At 44.8% G+C, this 26,722-nt stretch overlaps 1 protein-coding gene across 1 annotated transcript in view; it reads left to right on the forward strand.

Moving 5' to 3' along the window:
* LOC126235241 (BUD13 homolog) overlaps window positions 1-26,722 on the forward strand; it is a 213,049-nt gene that overhangs the window by 155,165 nt on the left and 31,162 nt on the right. The window contains exons 4-5 of the mRNA XM_049943972.1: window positions 18,274-18,630; window positions 23,506-23,644. Of these exons, the coding sequence (XP_049799929.1) occupies window positions 18,274-18,630; window positions 23,506-23,644 (496 nt within the window). The remainder of the gene's footprint in view (window positions 1-18,273; window positions 18,631-23,505; window positions 23,645-26,722) is intronic.

Consider the following 26,722-nt stretch of genomic DNA (forward strand, 5'->3'; position numbering starts at 1 on the left):
ATGGCTCTGAGCACTATGGGACTTAACTTCTGAGGTCATCAGTACCCTAGAACTTAGAAATACTTAAACCTAACTAACCTAAGGACATCACACACATCCATGCCCGAGGCAGGATTCGAACCTGCGACCATAGCGGTCGCGCAGTTCCAGACTGTAGTGCCTAGAACCGCTCGGCCACCCCGACCGACGAGTTTATTGGGTAGATATGCTAATGCGTTGATGTGAAACCTATTTATGCTGGAAAACAATTAGTTCCAATTTTGGTCACGAGATGCAAATCTGGCACTGTACAGAGTTTGTATGATGAGAGCCATAACACGAGTGAACAGTGTGTGGCTATAGAGGAGACAGACCGCGCGCTATTAGTGTTTTATGGGAAAGATAATAATTATAGCGCTGCACTGAGCGAGTATCGGCTGGCGAAAGATATGAGGAGGGGCCTGATACCATTCAATGGTTTAAAGAAGATAATAATGAAATCCGAAAACAGGTGAACTTGGCGTTGAAACTGGAAAAGGAAGGGGTCCTATCGTGGTGGAAGTTAGTGATCCTGCACTGTTACGAGAATTATCCGTCCCATGGTCAACAATAGGGAAAGTTTTGTGGTTCATTTTACACTGGTACCCGTGCTGAATCCAGATGGTGCAGCGACTGAAACCTCATGTTCCACAGCAACATTTTGAATTTGTTGTTCTGTTTCTGGCATGGATCAAAGATGATGACGTGTGGCCAGGCAATAGTATATGGAGTGATAAGACACTTGGCGCAATGAATACACAGAATTGTCGATTCTGGGGTAGTGTTAAACTGCACGTTGTCCGCAAAGAGCCATTGCAATCGCTGTATGGTGTGATTGACAAGCATCTTTGTTCTCAATTCGTTCTTCCTTGAAGAGAATACCCCCAGAGGGCCTGTCAGTGTGCCATGACTTCTACATGTTATCGAGACCTTTTTGTAAAGCATAGGATTCCTGAAACTTCCTGGCAGATTAAAACTGTGTGCCGGACCGAGACTCAAACTGGGGACCTTTGCCTTTCGCGGGCAAGTGCTCTACCATCTGAGCTACCCAAGCACGTCTCACGGCCCGTCCTCACAGCTTTACTTCCGCCAGTACTTCGTCTCCTACCGGGGTGGCCGAGCGGTTCTAGGCGCTACAGTCTGGAACCGCGCGACCGCTACGGTCGCAGGTTCGAATGCTCCCTCGGACATGGATGTGTGTGATGTCCTTAGGTTAGTTAGGTTTAAGTAGTTCTAAATTCTAGGGGACTGATGACCTCAGAAGTTAAGTCCCATAGTGCTAAGAGCCATTTGAACCATTTCGTCTCCTACCTTTCAGTCTTCCGCTGCAGAGTGAAAATTTCATTCTGGAAACATCCCCAGGCTGTAGCAAAGCTATTTCTCCGCAATATCCTTTCTTCCAGGAGTGCTAGTTCCGCAAGTTTCGCAGAAGAGCTTCTGTGAAGTCTGGAATGTAGGAGACGAGAGGACGGGGCGTGAGTCGTGGTTGGGTAGCTCAGATGGTAGAGCTCTTGCCCGCGAAAGGCAAAGGTCCCGAGTTAGAATTTCGGTCTGACACACAGTTTTAATCTGCCAGGAAGTTTCGTATCAGGGCTCACTCCGTTGCAGAGTGAAAATTTCATTCTGGAAGCATATGACTCCTGCTTTGAAAGAGGGCTACCGTGTGTAAACAATGGTTTTCATGGAAGTAGGGACAACACCTTACGTCACTTACTCAGTAAAAGATCTGTTTAAAGCAACCTTCCACGAACATGTTATTTCCAATGTTTGCCAGATACATGGCCAGCAAGACCGCATGATATGAACCCCTGTGACTTTTGGCACTGTGGGTATCTAAAAGAATGCATTTACCAGGGACACATTCAGTTTCTACCTCATCTGAAGATGTTATTTAGATTCCACCAAAACTGCTGTGAGCAACTGTTGATTGCACTGTTTTATGGGCACAGAATCTCATCGACGTCTCTGTTGCTCATATTGAAGAAATTGTGTAAGCAGCGGCTAATAATAAGATAACATAATGCCCTTCTCACTTGTTTGATCATAACTGTCCACACGTCGTTCCTAATCCGTTACGTATGGGAATATTTGTACAAATATTTCTTGAATTCACAGCGCCAAATTTGCACCTGGTGGGCAAAATTGGAAATAATTGTTTTCCAGCCCAAATCAGTTCTGCATTAACACATTAGAATATTTACCAAGTTTCACTGCCATACAGTACTTGCAGCCGACACTTGACCTCTCCGAGTAGCTGCTCTTTAATCATAACCAACAGGTAGAGAGTGCACAGGATACAGTGGCTGGTGCACAGTGACCAGTTTTCGTCCAAGGCGCTGGGCGAGTTCATCCGTTTGTTCAGAAGAGAAGATCTGCTTTAAGCCAGTTGGCTACGCACTATGATGACAGAATCAGTATGCATGCCCTACAGTTTTCCTCAAACGATTTTATAGAAACTATTCAGTAAAATATTTTCATTTTCTGGTTACTTATAGCTTTATATATCAGCTTCATGATGACATACCCATCATATCGTTAGTACACATAGTTATTGTGATATTTCCACTTAAGTAAGACACTGCGCGAAATTTTAAAAAATTTGTAATGACAAATGGGGGTCGCCCTCATTTTACGGTTGGTGCTCAATATTGAATTTTTCATTAGACATATTTCATAAACGGCTTGAGATATTGAAACAAGATTTTGACAAATGACACCACTCAAAAAGGATAATATTTTTTGCATGTGTTTATTATGCCACACTTCATTATCTATCATGTTTTTCCACTAACTACAGACTTCTTCAATGAAAAATTGTAATTTTTAACGGCCATCGGTAGCTGGTGAAACGGGATATGCTGTGGGTTTTGGAACAACATAAGTGAAAACATCACGCATTTATTTTTGTACCGAGGATGTGCTTTTCCATAGGCTATTGATTTTATTTTTCGTCAGTTCCTCACTTGATAAACTTAAAGAACCACTGCTTCAAAATTCTCTCCTAATTACTTCTGCACAAAATGTTAGTGAGGTGACACTGTGTAAACTCCGCTGCGTTTTGGCAAAGAAGCATATTTTAACACGGCAATGAGAGAAATGTAGACGTTAATCAAAATTCGCCACTCATGACGCTTCTCTGAAAGTTGCAAATGGTTAACAAGTCAGGCGAAAATAAATAGCTGCTCTTGTTGCATTTTCAGCGGAATTCTATTTAGATACTTTCCAAAGCATAGGTGACATTAGATCATTTTTGTGGTCATCATTCAATTTTGTGTGTGGAGGGACTCCACTTAATACCTACAAAAAATGATTCAGTTTAGGGCAGCACCTCCTGAATAGCACTCAATATTTCCCCTGCAGCTCCTGCCCGTAACCCCCACCACTACTGCTCTCCCCACAGTTGGCCTGCCGACTGCACATCTGCCAGCCATGTTATTCTGCGTGCAGCCTACCTCTGAGGTTTCAGAAGATGAATGTGCAAAAATTACAAATTGTACAGGAAATAGACATGTATTAGTGGAGAGGGCATCTCTCCGTGTTTCGATTCTTAATATGCGCCCTGCCGTGGCTGAAGAGCACACCACTAAGGGGCAGGTGTTTCACAACATGGCATATAGTGGAACGATGTGTCTATTTTGTGTCCCTGAACTCGCTTTGTGAATCAACTGTGAAGGTTCAGCGACAATTTCGTACCAAATATCAGGCAATATCTCCAACAGAGAAAACAAACCAAAGCTGGTACAACACATGCCGTAAGACGATTGCTTATGTGCTGCGAAGAAGACAGGTTGGCCGGTACAGTCTGCAGAGTAGGTGGAGAGTGTGTGGGAGTCATTCGTCAGGAGCCCAAAGAAACTGACGACACATTCAAACAGCATAAACCGCAATCAACCGTCTTGTGCGTTCTACGCTAATGTCTCGGGGCAGTGAGTTTCGTTCTGACTTTTATTGTGGCTTGCAGCAGCTACCGAACAAAGGTCGTTACCACAGAAGTTGATTTTCATTTATGAAGCCATGTTTCACGTTTCTGGAAAGGTAAATGGTCATAACATGCGTCTTTAGGTCACAGAATAGCCTCACGAAATTTTGGAACACATTAGTGGTTCACTTAAAGTTAAACTCTTTTATGCTATGTCCACTTCAGACATTTAAGAGCCATCTTTCTCTATGGAGAGCACTGTGTGTCGTTTCGTGTACCTGGATATGCTGCAGCAATGGATCATGTCACAATTACAGCATAATGGCGAAGACGTCTTTTTGTAACAGGACGGTGTTGCAGTGGCTATAGGACACCATTTCTGCATTAGTAGACCGGGAGGATAGCCACTGAAACCGTGACCCTAACGTCGGGTTTTGTCCACTTAGTCACGTGTATTTCTTTAATCGAAGCGGCTCATACCTGGAAAACTGTTATGTCAACATTATTTTTTTCGTGTCTTTTCCTGTAATACAGAAACGATACGTTTCAAGATGTAATTTCTCATTCAGAGCAATACGTGCTTGGCCTCACTACAGGTATTGGAGACGCATGACAGAAATTTAGAAACTAGTTGTAGAAATAATTTAGAGAAAGAAAAATGTAGTGTTCGTATCCTTCAATTTCTCCTGTGTCCCTGGCCGTGTCACCTAGTATTATATGAATTAAAAAGTGAGATAAAATCATTAGGTTTGTGCTGTGCTATTTACATTTGTACCTCGCGCTAGCACCCGCCCTTGCTACCTGTAGACAGACAGCGCCCTGTGCGGAGGTTCGGCGTGAGCGGGCGCGGGGTCGCTGACAGTGGTTCTCAGATGTCTGGCCGCGGTGCGGGTCCTTGACCCCTAACTGACCTCGCAGACCAGGGCGGCTTACTGTCGCTGACATATTTTCCCGGTGGGAGACATGTGGAGGCATCGGAAACTGCACAGTATTTGTGGTGTTGCACTGACCGACTGTTCGGCATCGAATTAACATTTCACGTTAAAACTGCACCAAACCGCCGCCCTACATCCAAAATTTTTAGTGCTTTGGGAACGCTCTACTAGGCTTTCTGAGTGTGATGTCGTAAAAATATGCTCAGCAACATACTGGGTTGTATTAATGTGCAGCTACTCGTGGAGGTCCAGTGTGGGCTGTAAATATCATATGGCAACGAAACTTGGTAGATATGCTAATGCGTTAATGTGGAACCGATTTACGCAACAAAAAATTAGTTCCAGTTTTGGCCACCAGGTGCAAATCTGACGCAGTACACTTCTCTGTATGACGATATGACATCCACGCCGTCATTTGACAAGCTGTAACATGAATTTTTTTTAGCATAGTTATCGAGAAGAGAGACCCCGTGCGCTGTTAGTGAAACATTTTTATGTGAATGGCAGTAATTACAGTGCTGCACTGACGAAGTATCACTGACTGAAAGGTCTGAGGAGAGAGACGATGTCGTTTAATGGCTTAAGAGGTGATAATGAAATACGAAAACACGGGTCAGCTTGACGTGGCACCTGGAAGAGGAAAGCGTCCTATGCCGGTGCAAGTTGTTGACGAGGTTGCTGTTGCTGTTACGGAGCAAGCAGCACATACCCCAGGTAGTGCCAGTGCTCGTGTAATGTCACGAGAATTATCCGTCCCACGGTCAACAGTGCGGTAAGTTTTGCGGTCTATTTTACAGTGGTACCCGTACGAGATCCAGACGGTGCAGCAAATGAAGCCTGAAAGTTCTTTGCTCTTCGTTTTCTGGCACCGATCGAAGTTGATGACATCCGGCCAGGCAACATTCTTTGAAGTGACGAGGCATATTTTACATCACAGGTTGCAGTGAATACACAGAACTGTCGAATTTGTGGTACAGTTAAACCACGTGTTGCGCACGAAGAGCCATTGCACTCGCCGTATGTGACTCTGTATTGTGGATTCACAAGCACGTTTCTTAGCGGTCCATTCTTCTTTCAGTAGGACATCCCCAGAGGGCCTGGTAGTTGTACCCTGACGTTTGCACGTTATCGAGACCATCTTGTTCAGCATGTGATTCCTGCTTTTGAGTAGCGCAGTTGTGTAAAACCATTGTTTTCATGCAATATGGGGCAACACATCATGTCACTCGCCCAGTGAAAAATTTGCTTAATGCATCCTCCCCGAACGTGTTATCTCCATAAATTTTCCAGATGCATGGCCTGCAAGACCACCTGATCTGAATCCATGTGACTTTTCGCCCTGGGGATATCTAAAAGAAAGCGTTTATCATGGACACGTTTGGTCTCTACCTGATCTGAAGGCCAGTTGCTCAGATTCCATCGGAACTGCTGCGAACAACTGCTGATCACGTCGTTTTACGGATGCAGCATCTCGTCAGTGTCTCCGGTACTTATATTCAACAAATTGTGTTAGGGGCGATTTATCATAAAATCAACCTTATTCCTTTTTCACTTGTTTGACCTTTCTGCCCACATCCTGTTCCTAATCCATTAACATAGGGAAACATTTCTATACATGTTTGTTGCACTCACAGCGCCAGATTTGCACCTGGCGGCCAAAATCGGAACTAATTGTTTTCCAGCGTAAATCGGTTCGGCATTGACGCATTACAAAAAAATGGTTCAAATGGCTCTGAGCACTATGGGACTTAACTTCTGAGGTCATCAGTCCCCTAGAACTTAGAACTACTTAAACCTAACTAACCTAAGGACATCACACACATCCATGCCCGAGGCAGGGTGCGAACCTGCGACCGCAGTGGTCACGCGTTTCCAGACTGAAGCGCCTAGAACCGCACGGTCACAAAGGCCGGCGACGCATTACAATGTTTATGAAGTTTCGCTGCCATGTGATAATTACAGCCCACTCTGGACCTCTGCGATTATCTCCACTTTAATTAAGACTATCCGGTATGTTTTGTTGCAAAGAGCGGTGCTTTGGCCCAGCTGGATTCCTTTATTATTACTATTGGTGGTAGTATCGGTATTTATTTTGATGCTGTTAAGCCCATTTAAAACAGCACAAAGAACTTATGAACACTGTTTGGTCTTCCAGAGTACAAGGCTAAATTTCCGCTGGAATGTGGCGGAACGACGTTCCAATACCTCCCAGACAATTTTTTTTAACTCTCTGGAGCAAGTCGGCATCGGAAATTTAAAATGCTAGACATGTATTAAATCGTAGTGTAAGTATAATTTGCCAATTCAATAGCACCTTCGAACGTGACAATGGCGACCGAAGTGATGCGATGGGCAGGGGTGTGGGGCGAATACTGTCTGTGTTTGTGTGTGCGTGTGTGTATTCATTTTATGCAAGTATCCAAGATAAGCTACAATGCAACTGTTTAAACGTAGCACTGGCAGCAGTTGCAAACATGGCGTCATAGTCATGAAAACTACCGACTTGTGCCGATATGTATCGACCAGAACTAGAGAGGAAAGTGGCACTGCTACGGGCTCAGACAGTAACTAGTGTTATTTATATTAAGTCGCGTGATTTTATTGTTGTGATGCAAGAAATTGCAATTTTAAAACCTGAATTTCAGGGCAGTATTTTGGGAAAAAAGGATTTCTAATTGGAAGTTTTATTACAAGTTTTCAAAAATTCAAACTTTGTTTTTTGTTGCTGTAGGGTTGGGGATGAATCGTATGGTTGTAGAGATGCGTTCCAGCACCTAACATTTTGGAAATTAAACTCTGCCACAGTGCCCGTATTTCTATCATTGTTTTGCTAAGAGCTTGGTTCCTCGCTTCTGACGTCGTCGCCTAGGTCTTCTTTTTCGAGTTTTCTTTCTGGGAAACTTTCCATTGTTGAATTTAAGATCAAAAACTTTGCCAATTGTGGATGGCTTCTTCTTTGATTTTTGACAAGTTCAGATTTTTTTGGTTTGTTTGCTTCCCTGACCGACTTAATGCCCTTGTTTTTGCACTACTCATGGTTCATAATTTTCAACATTCTTCTTATAAATCTATATAGTTTTATTCTTCTGACATGCTCACGAAATTTTAATTTGCGTTATCTGATTTCACTGCGAATGTATATCGTTTGATTTCTTCATTGCTTCTTAGCCCGAACCGATCACCTATGCATTTTAATCCAAGGATTTTTTTCTCATTCGTTCTCTTACTTCATTGGTCTTGATCTTTGAATTCCCACACTAAATTAGTATTATTAAGATACATTGTGATTTAATAACAGAATTATTATTAGTATTACGATTATTTTCTCAAACTACACTTTGACATCACCGACAACATCTTTATTCGACGAAAGCGTGTTCATTCCAAGCGGACAGCAAGACCTCAGCTAGGCCACACCTGGATGGAGAACTATTTCGAAGCACAAATTTTGCAAGTTTGCTGTCTCAGCCACCGTTGTGCAAGTTTGCACACTGACGGTGCTCAACAGCACACTTGTGTGTGCAAATCTTGGTCGACTCTGCCTTAGCAGGCAGTAGAGGTGGAACCTGCACTTCACCCGATCCACAGCGCTACTCGGCATTTCGTATGGGAGTAGGGCGCTACAGAACCCCAGAATTATTCATATAATCACGTTACGCCCAACCCAATGTGCGCTCCCATCCGTCTAGAAACATTTAGAGAGTGTAGACAAACGGAGACAAACTTGTCGGACTGATCTAATACCTCCTTCGAACATTTTGGTAAAAATAACTTTCTTGTGTGACAATATGAGCATTTAGAAGACGGAAACATTAAGGGTTGAGAGCAAAAATGGGCCAAGTCCATGTCTTACTCTTTCCAGAAAAACTAATATAAAGTTAAAGTAATATACAATTTAACTGCAGACGAAGAATTGAACATTAATTTTATACTACGAAAAATAACAAATACAAGCTAATCTAGGAAACACTGTACATGATCATACTCATTAATGTAAAAAATTTCTTTACTATTTATTTTTAGCTTACTGGACATGGTTCACTAGTACCCTGGAAAATTTTCACTTTCATTCCGACGTAATGAATCATCATGTTAATGAAATCTTGCTCGTCTATTGTGCCCTTTCTCTTGCAGCAATCTTTGAAGTTAGCATGTATGTAATGGTGGAATGAATTTCAGTAAGTCAAGCAAGCCCTTCTTCTTTCCATTTCTAATTGACCTCCGATTTTCGTGAAGCATTTCTTTATGCACACTGGCTAGTGGGTTTAGTTCATTTTCTTTTTTCTTGTTCATAAAATTTATGGTACCTCACTGAATTCCAATAAATCACTTAGTCTTTTTAAACATTACTGTAAGAGGCACGCCGTTTCATAGCTCACCTATCGAATTTTTAACCAACCTATGTTACAGCCACCAGTTACTTGTTTTGTATTTGCAATTGCCTCTTCTAACGATTTTGTACTTGCAAAATTTTCTCTTTTCGTTACATTGACTTCAAACTGTAGTTCTTAGCATTTGCGGATTTTACAGTATTGAACTAATCCTCTGGGTTATAGATATACCGCATCATTCAGTAAAAATGAATGGTCGATGACATAAATTTGTGGTCAATTATTTCCACCTGCATTTCTCTATCATTGATTAGTTTTAACAGGGTTAGATCCATGTTAGTGTTGCGGTTCTGTTCGGAACCAGCATGAGAATATGGAGTGACGGGTTTTGTGGCTTGATGCGTACATTTTTAAATACATTCTGATACGGCTGTCTATTTCTTGAGATCCTCTACCTCCTACGTCTGATCCCACGTATACAGGGTTGGCCAGAAGTAACGATTGGAAATGTTTAATATCATTGTAAAGAAACGAAGTAACATGAAAGGCAAACAGGAATAGGAAACGACTCCTTAGCTCTAACTGATATTGTATTAACAGAAAAATATACATAAGAAATGGAGTAACACAGAAACGAATGTTCCTACATACTTCTTGCATGTTTCAAACTCTCAGTGAATGCTGACCATCGTTCTCGGCACAGAGCTGGATTCGCTGCCAGTGCGTCTGCTTGGCCGGTGCAACATTTCGGTTCAAATTTCAAATATGGCTCTGAGCACTATGGGACTTAACATCTATGGTCATCAGTCCCCTAGAACTTAGAACTACTGAATCCTAACTAACCTAAGGTCATCACACAACAACCAGTCATCACGAGGCAGAGAAAATCCCTGACCCCGCCGGGAATCGAACCCGGGAACCCGGGCGTGGAACATTTCGGTAGTGATCATTCTCAGCGTTGTCTTTCGTCCACATACAGACATTTCGAGAGCGGGATCCCAGATATACAGCACATTTATCCGTCATCATAAGTTTATGGCGAGCCACTAATGTTGGAAAAGCTGCAGAAAACTGTTCACACGAATCAAGCCGCGTATTCATATCATGGTCACTCAATGTACTGACGCAGCTGGGTCGAAATGAACAGCAGCCTTCTTTCTTTATCCAACGACGCATGAAGGTTCTGGGAATGTTCATGTCTGCTAACTGTTCCCTTGTCAGTTTTGCTGGTCAACGAAGCAGTGATGTATTTAAGGTTCATTGGCTTTATTATCTGCGACATATTTCTTGAGTCTTCCACTGCGTGATGCACCTGTCACAGACCCAGTTGTAAAGGCCTTTATTTCCAGTTGGGGCTCCTTTCTCGAAACGATTACAAAAAATTTTCACTAATTTCATCATATTCTTCACCCGCCCGTTGTTTTCCTTGACCTCTTCCGCAAAGAAGAAGACGTTCTTCAGTTGTGAATCAATTTGTAATCTACATTATAATACAAATCTTTAGAACACTATCACCTTGACAGCAAAACAGAGTACAATCACATGCCGTAGCATTCGCCAGAACCACAAGCAATACAACACGGATCACATGCCATATTTTCATGGAGTGATGCCTGCATTGTTGTTAGAGTGCAGCCTACCAGATGACAGACGAACTACGGACGAAGAACATTACTTTCAACATAGAAAACATTTCCAGATTCACCTCACCGTGAAACTGTATGTTAAATTAGTTGAATACTTTACAATCGTGACTACTGACACACTGTACATAAAGGGGGTGGATTTATTGAGGAATGAATTGCAGAATTGTATACATAAGAATGTGTTTAAAATATGCTGTATAAACAGATATTTTAGCAGAGAGCAAAGCTTGCTGCAAATCGTTGCAGCCACATACTTTTCATTGCATCCATTCCTTTTTTGCAACTTGTGGTTCACTGTAGCTTCGCTGGGTGGCGCTATCGTTTCAGAGTATCGAGTAACTTCTGCACCCTGAACTGTGGATTTGGTTCACCATTGCTCTGAAAGATGGCATTATTTGTTGCAGCCTGCAGACTGAATATTGACCTATGGATTTGGTTCACCATTGCTCTGAAGAATGGTTTACATTCCAAACCCAACTATCATACAAGGATTTTCATTTTCCTGGACTCGGTTCACTTTTGCTTTGAGACCCTCCCACAAATCCGTGAAGTAGCTGAAAAGACAACGACGGGAATTTTTCCGAAGTGAATTTCATCAGTGAATGCAAAAAAATCGAATATGTTAAATGAATTTCATCAGTGAATGCGAAAATAATCCAATAAAGAATTCTTGGGGCACGTGCGCAATAAGTTACGCACTGCTGTCTCGACTTCCTCTTCATCAGCGTACCTTGAACGATTGAGAGCTTCTTTCAGTGGGTTAAAAATACACCAAACTTTCAGCTCCCCTTCAAATACGGTGAGGAAATCCCTCCCTTTCAGTCTCGTACTGTTGCAAGAGCTTCCTGCACACACTCATGCGCCTTTCTTTCGTTTCTTCTGTCTATCTTGAACATAAATACGTCATGACAATATGATGGGCTGACCCGATATTAATGTTCATCGTTGCTGCATTATCAAGCACCCTAATACGCCTGCTCTCCCGTATCGACTCGTCAGCTCTCGGAATGTAGTTCTCCGTGACTGCACAAACAGAACGTCCTGGGCGGGCGAATCTACAGCACTTGCTGCACCCCGCTCGAGCTCTCCACCGTATTGCAGTGTCATCCGACAGTGAATTTCGATTGGCTTCAACCCTTCACCTAACAGAAATCTAATGACACTCCGCTGCGCCACTTTGATGCAAACCTGCAAGCGTGCCTCCATATAGTTTCACTGATTCCCAGCATCCGGTTTGAGAGGCGGGCTTGCTAGGCCCATCTGATAATAGTTCCAGGACACCACCAAAAGATAACAAAGAATCTCAAAACTTTGTCGAAATTCTGTATTTTTTATACAAGTTTTCCAGTTTTTATTGAATGGTCCTTATATATACTCATCAGCCAGAACATTATCACCACCTACCTAACACCCGGTATGTTCGCCTTTGGCACAGATAACAGCGGTGACGCGTCGTGACGTGGAAACAATGAAGCCTTGGTAGTTCGCTGGAGGGAGTTGGCTTCACATCTGCACACACAAATGACCAAATTTACGCAAATTTCGGGGAGGGGCGCGATGATGTCCGTCGCGACGTTCAATCACATCTAAGATGTGTTCGATCGGGTTCAGATTTGGCGAGTTGAGTGGCGGGGTGGGGGGCCAAAACATCTACATCTAAACCTAGATCTACATCTACATCTGAATCTACGTGATTACTCTGCTATTCACAATAAAGTGCCTGGCAGAGGGTTCAGTGAGCCACATTTAAGCTGTCTCTCTACCGTTCCAATCTCGAACGGCGCGCGGGAAAAACGCGCACTTAAATTTTTCTGTGCGAGCCTTGATTTCTCTTATTTTATCGTGATGATCATTTCTCCCCTTGTAGGTGGGTGCCAGCAGAATGTTTCCGCAATCGGAGGAGAAAACTGGTGATTGAAGTTTCACGAGGCCCGTCGCAACGAAAAACGCCTTTGGGACTCTTCAAGCTTTCCCGGCGGATGTGTTGTAAATAGCCTTCACGGGTTTGCCGCCGGCGGCAAACCCGTGAAGACTATTTACAAGAACGCCTTTGTTTTCATGTTTGCCACTCCAATTCACGTATCATGTGTGTGACACTATCTCCCCTATTTCGCGATAATACAAAACGAGCTGCCCTCCTTTGTACTTTTTCGATGTCATCCGTCAATCCCACCTGATGCGGATCCCACACCGCACAGCAATACTGCAGAATAGCGCGGACAAGCGTGTGTAAGCAGTCTCTTTAGTAGACCTGTTGCACCTTCTAAGTGTTCTGCCAATGCATCGCAGTCTTTGGTTTGCTCTACCCACAACATTATCTACGCGATCGTTCCAATTTTGGTTGTTTGTATTTGTAATCCCTAAGTATTTAGTTGAATTTATAGCCTTCAGATTTGTGTTACTTATCACGTAATCGAAATTTAGCAGATTTATTTTAGTACTCATATGAATAACTTCACACTTGTCTTTATTCAGGGTCAATTGGCACTTTTCGCACCATACAGATATCTTATCTAAATTATTTTGCAATTAGTTTTGGTCATCTGATGTCTTTACAAGACGGTAAATGACAACATCATCTGCAAACACTCTAAGAGGGCTACTCAGATTGTCTCCTATGTCGTTAATATACACTCCTGGAAATGGAAAAAAGAACACATTGACACCGGTGTGTCAGACCCACCATACTTGCTCCTGACACTGCGAGAGGGCTGTACAAGCAATGATCACACGCACGGCACAGCGGACACACCAGGAACCGCGGTGTTGGCCGTCGAATGGCGCTAGCTGCGCAGCATTTGTGCACCGCCGCCGTCAGTGTCAGCCAGTTTGCCGTGGCATACGGAGCTCCATCGCAGTCTTTAACACTGGTAGCATGCCGCGACAGCGTGGACGTGAACCGTATGTGCAGTTGACGGACTTTGAGCGAGGGCGTATAGTGGGCATGCGGGAGGCCGGGTGGACGTACCGCCGAACTGCTCAACACGTGGGGCGTGAGGTTTCCACAGTACATCGATGTTGTCGCCAGTGGAATGCAATCGTGTGATAGAAATATCATACACTATATCAGTACTGGAAAGATAACCCAAGACGCCACATTTAAAGGGCAAGAACTGCCAGTGGCTATACACAGGCGTCGATGCCTATCATAAGAGGTTCTAGAGCAGTACCTTTCATCTGGATCGAGACACAGCAGAAACTGAGATATGAAATAAGGACAGCCAGGAAGCTCTACTATACCAGAGAAGCATGAGTCAAGGGGAAAGAATTCGAACTCTACAGGCATGTTAAACAACATATTACGGAAGACGCCTGATACGCCCGCTCAACCCGCTGGGCAGAACAGGTGATTAGGATTGTGGAAAGGGCCAAATAAGGTTAGGGTCAGTTTCACCTTTAAATTATAGTTTATTGTAATTTAATAACACATTTACAACCAAACGGGCACATAGTCGAACTTTTACAACTACGAGTTTCAAACTCCAAATCTTTGAGTATATATATATACTACTGGCCGTTCAAATTGCTACACCAAGAAGAAATGCAGATGATAAACGGGTATTCATTGGACAAATATATTATACAGGAACTGACATGTGATTACATGTTCACGCAGTTTGCCTGCATAGATCCTGAGAAATCAGTACCCAGAACAACCACCTCTGCCCTTGATACGCCTGGGCATTGCGTCAAACAGAGCTTGGATGGCGTGTACAGGTACAGCTGCCCTTGCAGCTTCAACACGATACCACAGCTCATCAAGAGTAGTCACTGGCGTATTGTGACGAGCCGAACCAGTTGCTCGGCCAGCATTGACCAGACGTTTTCAATTGGTGAGAGATCTGGAGAATGTGCATGCCAGGGCAGCAGTCGAACATTTTCTGTATCCAGAAAGGCCCGTACAGGACCTGCAGCATGCGGTCGTGCATTATCCTGCTGAAATGTAGGGTTTCGCAGGGATCGAATGATGGGTAGAGCCACGGGTCGTAACACATCTGAAATGTAACGTCCACTGTTCAAAGTGCCGTCAATGCGAACAAGAGGTGACCGAGGCGTGTAACCAATGTTACCCCATACCATCACGCCGGGTGATACGCCAGTATGGCGATGACGAATACACGCTTCCAATGTGCGTTTACCGCGATGTCGCCAAACACGGATGCGACCATCATGATGCTGCAAACAGAACCTGGATTCATCCGAAAAAATGACCTTTTGCCATTCGTGCACCCAGGTTCGTCGTTGAGTACACCATCGCAGGCGCTCCTCCTCTGTGATGCAGCTTCGAGGGAAACCGCAGCCATGGTCTCAGAGCTGATAGTCCATGCTGCTGCAAACGTCATCGAACTGTTCGTGCAGATGGTTGTTGTCTTGCAAACGTTCCCATCTGTTGACTCAGGGACCGAGACGTGGCTGCACGATCCGTTACAGCCATGCGGATAAGATGCCTGTCATCTCGACTGCTTGTGATGCGAGGCCGTTGGGATCCAGCACGGCGTTCCGTATTACCCTCCTGAACCCACCAGTTCCATATTCTGCTAACAATCATTGGATCTCGACCAACGCTAGCAGCAATGTCGCGATACAATAAACCGCAATCGCGATAGGCTACAATCCGACCTTTATCAAAGTCGGAAACGTGATGGTACGCATTTCTCCTCCTTACACGAGGCATCACAACAACGTTTCAGCAGGCAACGCCGGTCAACTGCTGTTTGTGTATGAGAAATCGGTTGGAAACTTTCCTCATGTCAGCACGTTGTAGGTGTCGCCACCGGCGCCAACCTCGTGTGAATGCTCTGAAAAGCTAATCATTTGCATATCACAGCATCTTCTTCCTGTCGGTTAAATTTCGCGTCTGTAGGACGTCATCTTCCTGGTGTAGCAATTTTAATGGCCAGTAGTGTATATATACACTCCTGGAAATGGAAAAAAGAACACATTGACACCGGTGTGTCAGACCCACCATACTTGCTCCGGACACTGCGAGAGGGCTGTACAAGCAATGATCACACGCACGGCACAGCGGACACACCAGGAACCGCGGTGTTGGCCGTCTAATGGCGCTAGCTGCGCAGCATTTGTGCACCGCCGCCGTCAGTGTCAGCCAGTTTGCCGTGGCATACGGAGCTCCATCGCAGTCTTTAACACTGGTAGCATGCCGCGACAGCGTGGACGTGAACCGTATGTGCAGTTGACGGACTTTGAGCGAGGGCGTATAGTGGGCATGCGGGAGGCCGGGTGGACGTACTGCCGAATTGCTCAACACGTGGGGCGTGAGGTCTCCGCAGTACATCGATGTTGTCGCCAGTGGTCGGCGGAAGGTGCACGTGCCCGTCGACCTGGGACCGGACCGCAGCGACGCACGGATGCACGCCAAGACCGTAGGATCCTACGCAGTGCCGTAGGGGACCGCACCGCCACTTCCCAGCAAATTAGGGACACTGTTGCTCCTGGGGTATCGGCGAGGACTATTCGCAACCGTCTCCATGAAGCTGGGCTACGGTCCCGCACACCGTTAGGCCGTCTTCCGCTCACGCCCCAACATCGTGCAGCCCGCCTCCAGTGGTGTCGCGACAGGCGTGAATGGAGGGACGAATGGAGACGTGTCGTCTTCAGCGATGAGAGTCGCTTCTGCCTTGGTGCCAATGATGGTCGTATGCGTGTTTGGCGCCGTGCAGGTGAGCGCCACAATCAGGACTGCATACGACCGAGGCACACAGGGCCAACACCCGGCATCATGGTGTGGGGAGCGATCTCCTACACTGGCCGTACACCACTGGTGATCGTCGAGGGGACACTGAATAGTGCACGGTACATCCAAACCGTCATCGAACCCATCGTTCTACCATTCCTAGACCGGCAAGGGAACTTGCTGTTCCAACAGGACAATGCACGTCCGCATGTATCCCGTGCCACCCAACGTGCTCTAGAAGGTGTAAGTCAACTACCCTGGCCAGCAAGATCTCCGGATCTGTCCCCCATTGAGCATGTTTGGGACTGGATGAAGCGTCGTCTCACGCGGTCTGCACGTCCAGCACGAACGCTGGTCCAACTGAGGCGCCAGGTGGAAATGGCATGGCAAGCCGTTCCACAGGACTACATCCAGCATCTCTACGATCGTCTCCATGGGAGAATAGCAGCCTGCATTGCTGCGAAAGGTGGATATACACTGTAGTAGTGCCGACATTGTGCATGCTCTGTTGCCTGTTGTCTATGTGCCTGTGGTTCTGTCAGTGTGATCATGTGATGTATCTGACCCCAGGAATGTGTCAATAAAGTTTCCCCTTCCTGGGACAATGAATTCACGGTGTTCTTATTTCAATTTCCAGGAGTGTAGATCAGGAACAATAGAGGGCTTGTAACACTTCCTTGAGGAACGACGGATAACTGGAACTGGCTGTTGTGTTCCTCGAACCACTCCATCAAACTCCTGGCCTTGTGACATGGCGCATTATGTTGTTGAAAAGTGCCACTACCATCGGGAAAGATGACCTTCGTTGTCTGCTACCCAGCGTGCGATACTCGTTGGCCGGCAAGGTGGCTAGCAAGAGCTCCACTGGACGTGTGGATAGCCACGTGAATGTTCCGCAGAGCATAATGGAGCCGCCCCCATCTTGTCTCTGTCGCACAGTACAGGTTCATGATGAATGACGTGTCAGGATTCACTAGACCATGTACCTCTCTGTCACTGCACCAACGTCCAGTGCCGATGGTCACGTTCCCATTTCTGTCGTAGCTGCCCGCGTTGAGTGTAAACACTGGGACATGCACTGGTCGTCGACTGCGGAGGCCCATTGTTAGGATGGTTCGCTTCTGTGCACTGTGTGTTCAGACACACCTGGACTCTGCCAAATCATTGGAGTATGATAGTTCCGCCACAGTTCGCCGTCTGTCCCTTTTTACCAATCTGCCCAGCCTACGACGTCCGACAGATATCATGAGGGTAGGGTGTGAGTTCATCTTGGTTTCGCCACATGCTGAAGACATTCACCACAGCACTCCTCGAACAAACGGCAAGTCGTGCCGTTTCCGAAATGGTCATGCCGACCCTCTGGGCCGTCACAGGCTGCTCTCGCTCAAACTCAAATAGGCAGCGCTCCTTCCCCATTCTGCACACGGACAGCGTGCTCACTGATACTACATGCACGGTGCGCGTGTCTGACTAGCAGTCATTGCACGCCAGGTGACGCTGCTATCGCCCGGACGGATTCATATCAATCATAGATTGGTGGTCATAATGTTCTGGCTGATGAATATATGAACACCTTTAGGCGACTGACAGGGAATACCGTGTGCAGGGCTGTTTCTGTTGGAGTTGACTACCTCCGCTTCCCTGTGCCCACCCTCTGTAAAGAGGAATAAAAGATGTGGAGAGTTTGACCGTCAGAAGACGTATTAGCAGCGCGAGGTGTGTGGCTCAGGTGACGCAGACGCCGGCGGGCGAGGCGTACTCGCGCGTGTACATTGGCGGGCCGCTCAAGTCGTCGCTGCGGTCGCCGCGGCGCGTGCAGTTCCCGGCGCCGGGCGCGGAGGCCACGGCCGCGCGGCCGCCGTCGCCGCCGCCGCCGCCCTCAAGCAGCTCCGACGACGGGTCGCCGTCGCCGCCGCAGAGGGACCGCGACGACAGCCCGCCGCCCAGCCGCAGCCGCAGCCGCAGCCCCGGGCCCCTAGCTGCAGCTGCAGCTGGAGCTGGAGGTGCGCCCACCGCAGACGCCCCGCTGCGGCTGCCTGCCTTGGGGCCAGCCGTCCCTTTGCAGCAGCGACAGCGCACCCTGCAGGTACCTATAGCACTTCCGAAATGCACAAAGGATCTTCTTCGTGACTGCTTTGCAGATGACTTGCTGTCAGAAACTACTAGAAAAAAGCAGCAAAAAATCCATCTATAATAACGCAGAGAAACAATAGATAAGGTCATTAGTGAATTTAGTGTTAATCAAATTAGCAAATATAATTCGTGAAACACTAACAGGTACAATATCTAAAGTAAAATTTATGGCAGAAGTATCTCAGCCATTTGAAATAAAAACTGGTGTTAGACAAGGTGATAGTTATAACTCTTCAGGCTTTCCCGGCGAGATCTTGACACGTGGAATAATCGGGTCTACTGCCGGATGTTTGTGCCACTGTGGCACAATATTTCGGCCACGTAACTCGTTGCCTTCTTCAGGTGCTACCTGAGACTGCCGTATTGGAGGATCTTGTCCAGTATTTATGCCCAGAGGGCCCAGCGACCTCTGGGCGTAAATACTGGACAAGATCCTCCAATACGGCAGTCTCAGGTAGCACCTGAAGAAGGCAACGAGTTACGTGGCCGAAATATTGTGCCACACGGCACAAACATCTGGCAGTAGACCCTATTATTCCACATGTCAAGGTTATAGTTTATCACCTTTACTGTTTAACTGTGTTCTAGAAAAAAATTGTAAGGATCTGGAATTCGGACCTAAAAAATCACAGGCCGGCCGCGGTGGTCTAGCGGTTCTAGGCGCGCAGTCCGGAACCGCGCGACTGCTACGGTCGCAGGTTCGAATCCTGCCTCGGGCATGGATGTGTGTGATGTCCTTAGGTTAGTTAGGTTTAAGTAGTTCTAAGTTGAAGGGGACTGATGACCACAGATGTTAAGTCCCATAGTGCTCAGAGCCATTTGAACCATTTTTTTTTTAAATCACAAAATTGAATCAATAACTCTGGAAATTTAACAAATGGAATTAAGGTAAACTGCTTGCCTTTTGCGGATGATTTTGCAATACTTTCAGAAAACCTGACAGAAGCAGTTATTCAAATAAACCTTCTAGAAAAAAAATAGCAAACAGAACTGGTCTCAAAATTTCAGCTGAAAGAACAAAATTCATGACAAATATAAAAAATGTGCCAAAATTCATAGAAACACAATTAGGTAAAATAGAGCGAGTAAATAAATTTAAATGTCTTGGAGAAACTATACTACAGAATGGACTAGAAAAATCGCCAATAAATGTAAGAATTAACAAAATGGGAAGAGCATATCGTCTGACCAAAAATATTTACAACAAGAAATGTATATCTAGAAAAACTAAACTAAAACACTACACCACAGTGGCACGACCAGAATGTTTATATGGATTTGAATGCCTAACTATCATCTATAAGATGGACAAACTAGAGGTACTGGAAAGGATTATTACAAAAACAATGGGCTCAATAAAAACTGCAGATGGTTGGAAAATAAGAAGTAATGAGGAGATCTACAAAAATATAGTGAAAATATCTGAAGTAATGGCCAAACGAAAATTAACCTTTTTCGGACACCTCTATCTAATGGATGAAAACACACTAACAAAACAAATACTCCTATATTTCTGGAAGAAGAAATCGACAATAGCATGGACTACAGAAGTAAGGAAACATCTACAAAGAAACAACATCAAAGAATCAGAAATAGTAGAAAGAAACCGTTTTAAAAATAAAATACTAAATTTGGAAGGCTTTCAAAGCAGAAGACATAACAAATCGGGAACAACATGGACAGCAGAAAGGAAGAGACTTCATGGGGAGAAAATGAGGGAATACTGGAAAAATAGGAAACAACAAAGAAAGAACAGGAACTGAAGTTGTCAACGTGATCCCAGTTTCATTAGCAATATAATTTAAGTGAGCAAGCAAAACAAACCAACCAAAATGCACATGTTATCATTTTTAGGCAAACCGTAGATAAATGATTATAACCTTTATATTATATCTATCAGAAATAAAGACTGGGCCACAGAAGAAGACACATAAGCGTCGAAACGTGTTTGAGCGAATAAAAAGAGAAAGAATAGTGTTTCCATAATGTTTATTTCAAACCAACTAAAAAAAGGTATCTATCACTTCGTCCTACGTGAACAATCTGATACGAATGTGGCACGGTAAGGACAACGCAAATATTCCAGCAGTACAATGCGAAGGGGTGCGATATGGTTGCTCTGGCCTGCGTTTGCAGCACATCTACAATACACGAATTGTCAGTGAAGCACTTGAACAGGTGAGCCGGGCGCTATGAAATATAACTTATCATCTGATTTTAAGAAAACTATTAGGTGAAAAAAATTGATTCTTCCGCATCTTATAGTTTGATGTCATTGCTCGACAAACGACTGAATTTCTTTTCGTTATTTGTCGTAATTATTGTACTGCATCGAAATAAGCTACATCACTGCACGAAACTTTTAAGAGTTTGCAGAGGTAGAAACACATTACATATACTTGGTATAGGGTCCATTTTAGGTTATACCTGCTGTGTATGAAATGTAGCTAACATGTAGAAATTGCTTTTGAAGCTGAGAGTGATATCTGTCTCGGTTCTCGAGATATTTTTACGTCTACTGGAGGGTCAAGCACAGTGCACCCAGTTCTGCCGAACGCAGTGTGAATCGTGTGATTGAACATCTGTTGCGTGTCACAAACGGTTCAAGATAATGAAACGAGGAATTTTGCAAATGATAGCATGCAAATAGGCATTGCCATGTGGTTAATACTCAAAACCTTGTTACGGATCAAGATATATAAGTAACTACAGTTTTTCGACGCAATAATCAACTTCTTTTGATAACCATTTCATCTAACTCGTCAAAGATGAATTCTGTAGCATTGCACATATTAATTGTTACTATTATGGGCCACTTAGCTTTAACAGAAACCTGTTTATTGTTATATACAAGATGTAAACGCTAAGTAACGACGCTAAAGGGCCAAAGAAACTGGTTTAGGCATGCGTATTCAAATACACAGATATGTAAACAGACACAATACGGTGCTGCGGTCGGCAACGCCTATATAAGACAACAGGTATCTGGCGCAGTTCTTAGATCGGTTACTGCTACTACAATGGCGGGTTATCAAGATTTAAGTGAGTTTGAACGTGGTGTTACAGTCGGCGCACGAGCGATGGGACACAGCGTCTCCGAGATAGCGATTAAGTGGGGATTTTCCCGTACGACCATGTCACGAGTGCACCGTGATATCAGGAATCCGGTAAAACATCAAATCTCCGACATCGCTGAGGCGGGAGAAAGATCATACAAGGACAGGACCAACGACGACTGAAGAGAATCGTTGAACGTGAGAGAAGTCCAACCTTTCCGCAAATTGCTGGAGATTTCAGTACTGGGCCATCAACAAGTGTCAGCGTGCGAATCATTCATCGAAACATCATCGATATGGGCATTCGGAGCCGAAGGCCCACTCATGTACCCTTGATGACTGCACGACACAAAGCTTTACGCCTCGCCTGGGTAGATCAGTACCGACATTGGACTGTTGATGGCTGGAAACATGTTGCCTGGTCGGACGAGTCTCGTTCCAAATTGTATCCAGCGAATGGACGTGTACGGCCATGGAGAAAACCTCATGAATCCATGGACCCTGCATGCCAGCAGGGGACTGTTCAAGCTGGTGGACGCTCTGTAATGGTGTGGGGAGTGTGCAGTTGGAGTGATATGGAACCCCTGATACGTCTACATACGACGATAGCTGAGACATACATAAGCATCCTCTCTGATCACTTGTATCCATTCATGTCTATTGTGCATTCCGACGGACTTCGGCAATTCTAGCAGGACAGTGCGACACCCCACACGTCCAAAGTGGCTACAGAGTGGCTCCAGGAACACTTCGAGTTTAAACACTTCCGCTGGCCACCAAACTCGCCAGACATGAAAATTATTGAGCATATCTGGGATGCCTTGCAACATGCTGTTCTCCACCCCTTAGTACTCTTACGGACTTATGGACAGCCCTGCGGGATTAATGGTGTCAATTCCCTCCAGCACTACTTCAGACATTAGTCGAGTCCATGCCGCGTCGTGTTACGGTGCTTCTGCGTGGTCGAAGGAGCCGTATACAACATTAGGCAGGTGTACCAGTTCCTTTGGCTCTACAGTGTAAGTCGTGTGGCACTGCTGGCTGGGTCACCCCAAGGGCTGGGTTCGGCCGTCTAGCCGGAAAGGACTTTCTTTCTTCACCTACACTGGCCCCAGATATGTGATAGATATGAATATAGGTGAGTGTAGTGGATGTGCATATAGTGTAGTGTTACGATTGTGTTATACAATCGCGATGAGCAAATGGAGGGGATGAAGGGCAGTGCCGACACACCTCCTACCCCTCTACTCCTCTCGATTAGCACCAAAGGGGTCGCCGAGATCAAATACCCCATCCGTCGGATTGTTCTCCATCAATACTGCCAGCAAGGGGAGGAGATGTGGTGGTGTCAAGTTCCTGGTCATCAGACTTCGCGCCAGTGTCCTGGATTACATATGAAGACTCTTCGCAGTATCTCATAAAGTAAAGGCGTGTGACACTGACGATGGTGATCCAGACGTCAGATGGAGCTCACTTGCTGCTATTCGAGAGAAGTCGCTTTTTGACTGGCGCCGACTTTCACTGTGTCCCTTCCCTCGATCAGTAACAAGAGAAACACAAGACTGCACTGTACAAGCACTCATCGCAGTCGTCCACAGATCACAGATGCACACTTGACACTTCACGACAGGTCGCTTAGAAACGTTAGCCCTCAGAAATTTGTTTTAAGAAATTTGATGCAGCTGTTGCCCATTTGAGTCTTACGAGTGACCTATTAAGGACGCAACGTAGTGAGGGCAGCGGCAGTGAGCGGACGTGTTGCCGGTGTGCAGGTGGTGGGCGAGCCGCTGGAGGTGCGCAGCTCTGGAGACAGCGCCCTGCTGGACTCGCTGCGCGCGCTGCACGCCATGGACATCCCGCCGCCGCCCAGGGAGCGCCGCCACGGCTCGCCGCCCAGGGACGCGCCGGCCGGTGCGTCGTTTTGCCGCCTCTGCAGTTTCTTACTTACCTTCCTGCTTTATTATCCACTTACCTTAGTATTGACCAATTGGTGCAGGTGACTACTTTCAGTTTCAGTGTGAAAAGTATTACGTTCACCTTGAAAGTCCCTATGGAAGCAAAAAATTCCAGGCTGACGAAGAAACAGGAGCTAATCATGTATTGGGTAGTGACGTTTCCCCTCTATTTGTACATTGAACGGTCACTTTTTTCAAACAAAATATTAGCAGTGTTATTTGGGAACCTTGCTGCTGTTAGTTTTTTGGGCAATTTTACAGAGGCGGCCAGATGATTATGGTAAAGCTGTGGCATCAACATTTGCTTTGAAATTTTATATTTAATAAGCATCTTACACAGTCACGTCAGATAAAACTATTCTGAGGAGAATGTTGAATGCTGAGAGGTAAATTTGGGCATTTGTAGAGAATTTTGAATTGCGTAGTTTGGCTACAACGACTGCAAGACACTGACAGTTGAAACTCGGGTTTGTGTACCCAGTCCTGCTCTCATTATGTAATGATAATTTTTTGAGTGTTGTATTGATTGTTGAGAGTGTCAGTGATTAGCAGTTGTTTAATTAGTGAATAACGATTTAAGTAAACTATTTGGAATTAATGTCAAGTAACAGATCAGAGCCCAAGTGAGCGGTTAATTTCAGTTCTTTTGGAGTCACACAATTTGATGTCGGAGGTTCGAGTCCTCCCTCGGGCATGGGTGTGTGTGTTGTCCTTAGCGTAAGTTAGTTTAAGTTAGATTAAGTAGTGTGTAAGCTAAGGGACTGATGACCTCAGCAGTTTGGTCCCATAGCACTTACAAAAAAATGGTTCAAATGGCTCTGAGCACTATGGGACTTAACATCTATGGTCATCAGTCCCCTAGAACTTACAACTACTTAAACCTAACTAACCTAAGGACATCACACAACACCCAGTCATCACGAGGCAGAGATAGCACTTACAACCATCACACAATTTGATGTTGTAGGTAAGAAGGAAGACATTTCACCCACTGCAGTTGCCATTGTTAGGACACTTTTGGTAGAAGGGAGTTACGTACAGCATCAAATTGCCTCCACACTAAGGATCTCACAAGAGACAGCGAGTAACATTAAACATTTTAAATCCGAAAAATTTGGTGATCGATAACAATGCATGGGCAGATGTGAAAGAAAACCAAAATTGAGCCCTACAATTCAGCGAAAATTGAAAAGTATGATCATTCCCAATTGTAAAGCTACAAGTATGCAACTCTCTGCGCAGCTGGAGATTATGGAGTGACAGTGTCAGCTAGAACTGTCAGGAGAGTTCTATGCAACGCAGGTCTGCCTGCACGTCGACCCTGTCCTAATATCACCCCAGGAACTGCCTTAAAATGGTTAAACTGGGGAAAATCCCTACAGCACTGGACTGTTGAAGACTCGAAAAAGGTATTTACGAAAAAATTGTCTATTAATACAAATTTCGTTAAGCGAACTCATTCCCAAATGTCACTCTTGAAAATTTTTTTTGATGTCGCAGACACGGCTAGCACAATTTGCCTATGAATATCATTAAATATTTTAGTAATGCGATTTGTGGTAGTAATGAAAGGCTTAATATTTACTTTCAGGTGTGTTCCAGTGATGAATCAATGTTTTCAGTCACAGAAGAAAGTAGCCACTATGTAAAGAGGAGGGAATTGGAGGAGCTTCATCAAGATTGTGTATGCCATATTCTGAAGCATCCCACTTCAGTTATGGTTTGGAGTGTTTTTTCGTGGAAGGGTACAGAAAATCTGTACATTGTTGAAGGTTCTGTGAATCAAGAACAATATCTCAGAGTGTTAAAAGAGACTTCTGCCTCAGACCAGGCGATGGTGCAATGTGAAGATTATGTTTTCATGCATGACGTTGCACCATGCCGTAAGGCTGCGAGTGTGGGAAAGTTTCTGGATGAAAATGATATTACAGTGCTTCCATGGCCTGGGAACAGCCCAGATATGAACCCAATTGAAAATCTGTGGGCAATAATTAGGAAGAAAATAAGAACACAGAAGGTCACAACAAAGAAAGGTTTGATAGTATTGCTGGCACAAACATGGCTCTGTGACCCAGATATTCAAAACTGTTGTAAAAAAACTAGTAGAATGCATGCCTAAAGAAATGCAAAGTATTAAAACATTTGTAAACTGACACTGTCATGTAGTTACCTAAATTTTCAATAAAAATTGAGTTTAAAGCAGCTTTATCGTAATAATTTAGCCACCTCTATAGAATCGATGAAAATGTGTTTTATGAACTCACCTGTATGATCTAGTGTTGACAAGGATAGTGAGTGGTCAGCAATTGCTGTCGCCAATCTTATTTCAGAAGCTTTGGCGTCCTCTTCGAGCTCAAGACTAGCGATGCTTGTAGTAGGTAAGTCCATAGTGTCTTTCGATATGAACGCAGGACTTTTCAATTGAAATTGAAAGGAGTTACGCGGCCCCAATTGGTCAATACGATGAAAGCACTGATTGTTTCTTGAATTGTGACACTAGACTTTTGTGGAATCGCGATTTGCGTGTTTCAAAAGTTCGGTTTTTCGAGCACACAAACTATCACACGCCCTGCAACACACATGGTAACTATCCTTGGGCTCTGCAGTTAACCATCCTTTAAACTGTTCTTCCTCTTGCCGCACTTCCCTAAATTTCTGTTTTAGGCTTTGACGGTCACTGTTTTGTAACTCTCTTTTCTTTTTCGGTGCTGAAAACGTAACAAAAAATGCTAATACTAGAGTTACACATCCCAAAAAAAGAAACTTACGTTAAGGCTAAAGGAACTGAACTGATCAACGCGAGTTGTTTATCCTTTATTTTCAACATGTGAACACACAACAAAGTCACAATCGGCGCCACGGAAGTTAAGAATGTAACTGTGGAGGTAACAATGGTACAGAGATAACAGTAGACGCGCTAAAAGCCGCCCGATACTCCACTGGTTTCGGTCACTCCAAGTCGGCCCCATTCGCGTTGATTGTCTTCTATTCACGGTTGTTGTTAGCGTCAGAGTTTCCTCGTCAGTGACCATCT

The sequence above is a fragment of the Schistocerca nitens genome, chromosome 2 (assembly GCF_023898315.1).
Source record: "Schistocerca nitens isolate TAMUIC-IGC-003100 chromosome 2, iqSchNite1.1, whole genome shotgun sequence".
Taxonomy (NCBI): domain Eukaryota; kingdom Metazoa; phylum Arthropoda; class Insecta; order Orthoptera; family Acrididae; genus Schistocerca; species Schistocerca nitens.